The 7,534-nt window shown below is 54.3% G+C and overlaps 3 protein-coding genes across 5 annotated transcripts; 1 reads left to right on the top strand and 2 right to left on the bottom strand.

Annotated features, from left to right (window-relative positions):
• Nucleotides 1–143: 143 nt before the first annotated feature.
• On the bottom strand, nt 144–2,774 carry IGFLR1 (IGF like family receptor 1). 2 transcript variants are annotated; one of them, XM_072967196.1, is made up of 5 exons: nt 2,616–2,774; nt 1,998–2,434; nt 1,317–1,501; nt 609–996; nt 144–524 (listed from the first exon to the last, which is right to left on the bottom strand). In XM_072967196.1, the coding sequence occupies exons 2-5, from the start codon at nt 2,182–2,184 to the stop codon at nt 199–201; spliced, it is 1,086 nt and encodes a 361-aa protein (XP_072823297.1). In that variant the 5' UTR covers nt 2,185–2,434; nt 2,616–2,774; the 3' UTR covers nt 144–198. The 2 variants fall into 2 exon arrangements, with proteins under 2 accessions (XP_072823297.1, XP_006217153.2); XM_006217091.4 differs by having other exon boundaries at nt 1,998–2,220.
• A 140-nt stretch (nt 2,775–2,914) lies between these two features.
• On the bottom strand, nt 2,915–5,220 carry U2AF1L4 (U2 small nuclear RNA auxiliary factor 1 like 4). 2 transcript variants are annotated; one of them, XM_006217050.3, is made up of 8 exons: nt 5,049–5,217; nt 4,816–4,903; nt 4,371–4,437; nt 4,238–4,287; nt 4,065–4,163; nt 3,754–3,887; nt 3,547–3,642; nt 2,915–3,185 (listed from the first exon to the last, which is right to left on the bottom strand). In XM_006217050.3, the coding sequence occupies exons 1-8, from the start codon at nt 5,090–5,092 to the stop codon at nt 3,101–3,103; spliced, it is 663 nt and encodes a 220-aa protein (XP_006217112.1). In that variant the 5' UTR covers nt 5,093–5,217; the 3' UTR covers nt 2,915–3,100. The 2 variants fall into 2 exon arrangements, with proteins under 2 accessions (XP_006217112.1, XP_015105732.1); XM_015250246.3 differs by lacking the exon at nt 4,065–4,163 and having other exon boundaries at nt 5,049–5,220.
• Nucleotides 5,221–5,250: 30 nt separating this feature from the next.
• PSENEN (presenilin enhancer, gamma-secretase subunit) lies at nt 5,251–6,653 on the top strand. The gene is made up of 4 exons (XM_006217049.4): nt 5,251–5,388; nt 5,524–5,678; nt 6,089–6,193; nt 6,381–6,653. Exons 2-4 carry the CDS (start codon nt 5,618–5,620, stop codon nt 6,518–6,520), a joined length of 306 nt encoding a protein of 101 aa, XP_006217111.1. The 5' UTR covers nt 5,251–5,388; nt 5,524–5,617; the 3' UTR covers nt 6,521–6,653.
• Nucleotides 6,654–7,534: the final 881 nt, after the last annotated feature.

Genomic DNA, 7,534 nt, shown 5'->3' with positions numbered 1-7,534 from the left:
AGAGGCAACCCACATCTGGTCTTGTGTATATAGTGGAATTGGCCCCTTCCCTGCGGGGCAGGGGACTGAGGATGTCTGTTGGTTTTGGCCCAATTAAGACTATCTTAAGAGGACCCCTTAATAAGGCCCAGAGACAGCAGGCACTTATTTCAAGGGAAACTTTATTTTTATTGAGTACTGGGCCAGGCAAGCCCCAGATCAGCCAAGTTTGGACAGCACTTGTAGTGCATCTGCCCGCCCTATCTGGGCCAGATGTGTGCCAAGCTGGCCCAGAGAGGCAGAGGGCTCCCTTGCCACCATCATCTCGATCAGGGCTCGCAGAGGTGAGCAGCTGGGCCGCAGTGAGTAGGCAAAGGTGGACCAGGCTGAAGGCAATCCATATCTTGCAGCCAGGTGTCGGGTGGTACCACAGGCCATCCTTCCACCTGGCCCAGGCTCAGGATCCAGCAGGACGATCAGCTCCTCCAGCACCTCCAGCTCATCCAGGAGGCGAGACAGGGGCTGCGATTCCAGACTCTGCAGCCCTGGGAAACAGAGGAGGAGGAGGGGTGGAGGGAAGTACAAGTTTCCAGTCCACCTTCCCCCTCCTTGGTGTATCTTTGACTAACCCTTGCCTAGGAGCAGAGGCAGAGAGACCTCCTTCCATGAGTCCCCTGCCTCTGTATCCTCCAGGGAGCCTGGAGAGGACGAGTGCAAGAAAAGGGTGTGGGTGTTGTCGCTGCAAACCAAGCCAGGATTGGGGTGTTGGACAGCTTTCCCCTGGTGGCAGCGACTGCGGTGCCTTTGCAGGGCGAGGAGGAGGATCATGGCTGAAGTCACGATCAGAACCAGCACCAGGGACAGGGCAAAACTCAGAACTGGCAAGGCCTGCTGAGGGACTTTTTGCTCAGTTGTCCACAAAAGCCTGGGAATCGCCGATGAGCCGGGCTCTTGGGAGCCAAGGATGCTTGGTTTTCCAGGCGTCAGGGGGCATGGCTCCTTGTTAGGGACAGGCTTCTGGAAATAAGGGGAGTAAAGTGGGAGGCACGCCCTACTCTTGGCCCCTCAGCGCAAACCTCCCAACCTTATAACCCGCAATGGGGCACATCCCACCTGACCCAGTCCCTTCATCCCCCTCTCGGACTTCCTTAACCCAGGCAGGTCACCTGATACTGCTATGCTCGCATCCCTAGCCTCTTCCCTTGGCTACACCCCTTCCTTTGATACAGACCTCGCCCACCCGACCCCAAGCCACGCTTCCAGTCCCGTCCCCACTTCACACCCCCAACTTTCTGCAAGCTACACCCTTGCCCCGCTCTCCGGAGTCCCAGTAGCACCTCTCTGCAGCGCCGCCGGTTTCCATTGTGACTCCCCGCTGGAGTGGGGGCCGTTACTCCGCCGCCACAAGGGCTACATAGCTCCGCGCTTTTGGGGTTGCACTGCCCAGGAGGACACTCTTTGAAGGGGTGCGTTACGTGATCGCCAGCGTCATTGAGCCCGCAGTTTTCCGAAAACTCGTAGTCTAATGGGAGACAGAGTCTAATGTTCGGCCGCCAAGCCCGCCTCCTTAGTGCTAGCGACGCCCTTTCCCGTCTGTCCAATCCCAGTAGGCCCCGCCCGTTATGCTCTACTCACCCAACCTATCAGCGGACGCGCCCCACACTCTTTCTCCATCAGCGCCACACTAGCCTGCCAGTCTCCCAGCCTTCTCTACACAGGCCCCGCCCCCCTATTCTCTGCCCGCCCCTTCCATTCCCCGCCCACCTGTTCCTCACCGCCCGGATTCCGCCTCTCTAACCCGTCACACCCCTTAACAACGACCCTCTCTTAACCCACACCATCCCGTTCTTCGCAAGCTCAGCACACCCCCATCCCCGCCTTGTCTACCTAAGGCACACCGCCCCTACCCCGAAGAAAGCCTCACCAGCCGTATCCCACGGACCTCGCCCCTTTCCTCGCTCCCTATCACCCACTACCTCCTCCCGAAGATATGCAAACGCCCAGTCCCTGCTCCTCACCCGAGCAAGGGGGCGGCCCAAAGCGCTGCAGGCAGCTACCACAGCACAGGTTGTCAGGGTTCCAGTACTCAAGGCGACTGCAGTGCTGGGAGGCTTCCCGGGGCACCGCCAGGGCCAGGAGCAGCACAGTAGTCAGTAGGAGGCGTGGGGGCCCCATCTGAGCAGAACCTGTATTCTGGGGGGCCATGACCACAGGACTTCCTGCCACAGCGCCTCTGCCGCACTTGCCAGGAAACCAGGGCAGAAGAAGGAAGCAGTGGAGGTAGGGGCATAGGATCCTCTGGCCCCTTCGGAAGCCAGGAATCTACCCACCTCCAACCCTCAGTCCAGCTCCTGGCCCCTTATTAGAGAGGCCACAAGGCCTCAAGATGGCTAGAGTGAGGATTCTGGAACCAGACTGCATGGATTCATATCCCACCTCTGCCATCTCTTCTCATCTGTAAAATGGGATAATCATAATACCGGTCTCATAGAGTTATTATGGAGAAGTAAAGCATTTACAACAACATAGAGTAAGCATAAGTATTAGGAACTACCTATTCCCATTTCAGGGCAGCAGATATGGAGGACCTGGCCCTCACCCACCGGACACTCCCTCTCAACTCCCAGCAATCTTACCTTAGCTCCTAATCCCAATCTCCTCCAGACTGGGAACCCTCCAATCTGCCACAACCAAGAGTCACCCCCTTGAGGAGCCTCAGATGGATGTGCTTAAGTTTCCAGCACAAAAGCAGCCCCACCTAACCACCCTTACTTGGGGATTTCTAGGACCTGAACTCACTGCTTTGCCACCTATAGTTACAAGTTCCTTGGCTGAGGTTGTGGCCAGAGCTCAGCCCCGCTTCCCCTTCTCATCATGAGGTGTGGGGGTGGAAGGAAACCAGCTCACAGCTAGGCTCAAGCTAACAAAAAAGATCTAAATCCTCAATACAGAATTTTATTAGTGGAGGGGCAGCGGGAGAAGGTCCCTGTGTTGAATCTATTACATCATGGAGACCTGTAGCCTGGAGAAGATGGCACTGGGGAGTTAGGGAGCTTTGAGGAGGGGTCTTGGCCAGGAACATCTGTGCCTGCCAGAGGTGTAGGGCAAGGGGGTCAGGGTCTTAGAAACGGCCATGCCGATGGTCTGGGGACCGTCGTCGGTTTCTTTCTCTGGGACGGTGGCCGGTATGGGACCTTGGGGGTGACCTGGGGACAGGAGAGAGGAGGGTTAGAGCTGTGGGGAGGGGTGTGCAGACCCCCCAGGTCTGCCTCTTTGCTCTGGAATAAAGCAGGGCAGTTGATGAAGTAACTAGAGTTTCTGGGGATGGTCTCAGGATAGGTGCATAAGGGCTGATGTCAGGATTGGAGATCCAGGATGGTCTTGGGTTGAGGTTCAGTCTGGTTTTGGGTTTGGGACTTAGGTACTGGTCTTGGGATGGGGATCAGGGCTAGTCTTAGGGTATAAGAGGCTTGTGACACTGTTATTAGGGCATAGGATCAGATTCTTCTCAGGGGGTATAGGGAACTTGGGGTATGAGGAAGTCTTAGAAGGCTGGTCCTGTGGTACCTGCGCCTGGGTCCTCGCCCGTAGAGCTGCCGCCTGAGGTTGCGGGAGATGGGCCGCAAGTGCATGAAGTTGCAGAAACCACCGCGAGTACATTCCCTGGGTAGAGGATGAATAGATGGAGGAGGGCACTATCACTGACAGCCACCCTAACACACACACACAGAAGTCCGGGACTCCAGGTGCCCATCTCACCCCGTACTACCATACCCCATCTCATACTGTCGACAGCATGACTCCCGGAAGTCAGTGACAGGAGACAGCTCAGCATGCACTGCCTGCCCGTTGAACCAGCGGTTATTGAGTTCAGCCACTGCTCGCTCTGCATCCTCCTCCCGCCGAAACTGAAGGGAAAGTCGGTCAGGGTCAGCAATCAAACTCAGAAATCTTCAGGGGATTAGCTAGCAGCTCAGGAGCTGGACTGGATTTAGTGATGGGTCTCAAGCTGTGAGGCTTCAGTGGTGGCTGTTAGGTATTGAAATGCCTCCACCTCTGGACTCTAATGGGGGAACAGCAGGCACCTTGACATAAACATTGCCCACGAGGTGATCCCCCAGGTTGTCGCACACATTCATCTCTTCAATCTCCCCGTACTTCTCCTGCAGTTCCGTGAACACTTCCTGCGGAAGACCAGGAGGAACTCAGCTGAGCTCCTGGCCCACAGGAAACTCAAGCCACCCCTGCAAACCCTCACCTCAAAGAAGTTATCATAGTGTTCTTGCACCTCCACGTCGCTCACGTGACCTGGAGGAGGGGGCAGGTTGGAATTAGGGAGTGGCCTGCGGGAGGGCTGTCCGCCCTGCCCCCAAGACCTGTCCCTCACTCACAGTGCGATCCGTCTGCGGTTTGGGCGGTGTTCTGTGGGTTCCGGTACAGGTTGAGCAGCACTATGGTCTGAACAGAATTTAAAGGGGGCGGGGCCTGAGCTCAGAGGGCGCGGCTACATGCAAAGAGGTCGGCTATGACGGTTGGGGGTGGAATTTGCACCAGAGAAGAAGCATAAATATCTTGAGTGCCTCAGAAAACCAGAAGAGGGGATATCTGGCAGTGAGGGACAGCCCAAGGGTGCAGTCTGTACGTACAGGGGCGTGGCCAAGTTCTTGGGAGAAGGGCCTGAAGGTTGGGGAGGAACCTGCAGAAGTCCAACAAGAAAAAAGCCGGGCAGTGGGGAGGGCCTTAGAAATCCGGAAAAGGCGGGACCTCGTGATGATGGACAACAGAAGGGGAATGCCTGGGAGGCGTTAACCCCCAAGGCTCCCTGCCGGGTCTCACCTGGCTGAAAGTCGGTTTGTTGTGAAGCCGGGAGCACCGGTCCCCGTGCCGGCAGGCCCCGATCTTAAAGTAAAAAGAGCAGTTAACCCTGGAAGAGGTGCAAAGACAGAGGTGAACCGAGGGCCGGGGAGCCGGACACCCCAGAAACACCGCCCCACGCCGCCCAGCCACCAGGAAACCAAGTGCCCTGTCCCCAGCACCCCCGAGGGGCCACTCCCTGCGCCCGTTCTCACTTGTCCTTCTCTGTCCCGAATATCGAAGCTAAATATTCAGCCATTTTTACCCGAACCCTCCAACTCTTGTCTGCTATTTACGTCACTTTCCGTTGCTTAAGAGCATTGGGAAATGTAGTTCGTTGCTGCCTCCGGACACTCAGAAACTCCCTAGTGCGCTTGCGTGTTGGAGGCCTGCGCCCTCCTGGACTCACCCACTGGAGTTGCCTGAAGACGCATGCGTGCAGGGTTCCTCACCAAAAAAGACTACAAACTCCAGAGACACTTGCGGCATCTCGCGCAAAAGTCCGTAGTTGAAACTGGCAAAGGGGTTCAAACCGGAGGAAGTAAGACTCCACCGGTGAGTTGGGGGTCGTTTCGCGCACCCCAATAAACATAAAAAGCATCTCAACTTAGTCAGCTTGCCTGGTAGGGGCGGGGTTGCTCTTCTTTCAGAAAACCCATCCTTCACTTTCTCTCCCTTTTGTCGTAATAGGGCGCGGTTGTTTGCGGTCCTTTCATCTATCACTTAGGGTCAGGGCTTGGGTCTTGCCCCGCAGACCCACGGAAGACCCGGCCCCAGCGCAACTATGAACTTGGAGCGGGTGTCCAACGAGGAGAAGTTGAACCTCTGCCGGAAGTACTACCTGGGTAAGGGCCGGTATTCCAGGGTCCCTGGAGAAGAGAGGGAACTGGAGTAGAGCGCCTGAGGGAAGAGGCCTAGATTCTTGGGTCTAGAGGATGAAGTGGCTGGGGACGCCGACTACTGGGTCCCAAGAGAGGAAAGGGCCTGAGTCCTGAGGATGGAGGAGACTGGGCCTTCAATTTCTGGGTACCAAGAGAGGAAGGGAGTTTAGGGGCTGGACTCCTGATTCTTCCAAAGAAGTGGTTGAGGACTCCGATTCCTGGATCCCAGGAAGGAGCCAGGATTCCTGAGTCCCTATTAGCGAGATCTCCATTTGAATTTAGGTATGGAAGAGGACCTTCCAAACTGTTCATCTAGGTGGCACTGGGGAGGACTTTTCATTGCCTTATGTCCCAGTTTGTTTTTCACTCTTTAGGTGGGTTTGCTTTCCTGCCTTTTCTCTGGCTGGTCAACATTTTCTGGTTCTTCCGAGAGGCCTTCCTTGTCCCGGCATACACAGAACAGAGCCAAATCAAAGGCTGTGAGTCTAGGGCACAGATTAAGGGAAGCCATCATGTGTGGGGAGGGGGACTGGGGGAGCCTTGGTGGGAGGAGATGATGGAGGTTCCAGAATTTTGGGACTCTATGGAAGAGAAGAGGGGGCTGGTCTCAGGGAGACCAGAGAGCAGGTAGAGGCCAACCCTCTCCCTTCCTGTTCCCTCTGACAGATGTCTGGCGCTCAGCTGTGGGCTTCCTCTTCTGGGTAATTGTACTCACCACCTGGATCACTATCTTCCAGATCTACCGGCCACGTTGGGGCGCCCTTGGGGACTACCTCTCCTTCACCATACCCCTGGGTACCCCCTGATAACATCTTCTGCGCAGGTCTGAGGACCAGGATGGGCTCCTCTCTACTCCAAGCCCACTCTCAAGCCCCTCTGACTTGTTCCTATCTCCTGTGTTCTCTGCTGACATCCCCCAATAAAGGACCCTAATTCTCAGTGTTGACTTACTGCAATCTTTTGGAGGTTGAAGCATAAAATGATTATTAATATTCAGAAACATTTACTGATTGCTTACTTTGTGCCAGGCTTAGTGCTTCATACTATTTCACTGTACACTACTCAAAATCCTCAAAAATAGGAACTTTCTTTCCTGGGAACACTATTTTACAGATTTGGAACCAAGAAAGGAATAATACTTCTATTACTAGGGGCTGCTATCCTGTACTGGTAGTGTGTGAATTGAAAACATTACTTTCCCACTTGGCCTCACTATTACCATCAAAAATGTAGATCATAATGCTACCCCTTGGAATTTATCTGGGCCAAGGCACATGTGGTAAATAGAAGTTCCCTATCTTCTAAAGGAGATTGTCTGCAGCAATAAGGCATGTATTCAAGAGCTTTATTAGAGAAGGCTTCCCTCACCATCCTATTTAAATTTTCAATCCCCACCTTGGTACTCCCTATGTTCCTTTCAGCTCTATGTTCTTTCTCCTATTACATTTCATTTAAAATGTTCAACTTGTTTATTGTTTATCTTCCATCTTCTAAAATAAAGCTCATTAGCGCAAGGGTTTTTGTTTGTTTTGTCCACCTGGGTGTTCAGGTACCTAGGAGAGTACTTGGAGCAGTAATAGTTGCCAAGTGAATGAGTCGCATATGAAAAGAGATTAACAGGTAGCTGGCACTTAGCGAGTGCTCAGTAAGAGGCAACCCAGCCTAACTCCAGGCTTGTTTTCCTCTTGGGGATCAACAGGGACTCCCAAGGTTAAATAACTCCTGTCATTAGCTAAATCGGTGTTACTCAAAGCTTCTATCACTAAGTTCCTGGAAGCCTCGCGACGCTCCAATCCTTCGTCTCCCACCGTGCCTCGCGC

The sequence above is a fragment of the Vicugna pacos genome, chromosome 9, assembly GCF_048564905.1.
Source record: "Vicugna pacos chromosome 9, VicPac4, whole genome shotgun sequence".
NCBI lineage: Eukaryota > Metazoa > Chordata > Mammalia > Artiodactyla > Camelidae > Vicugna > Vicugna pacos.
Note: the sequence above shows the minus strand (reverse complement) of the source record. Positions and strands in the feature narration are given on the sequence as shown.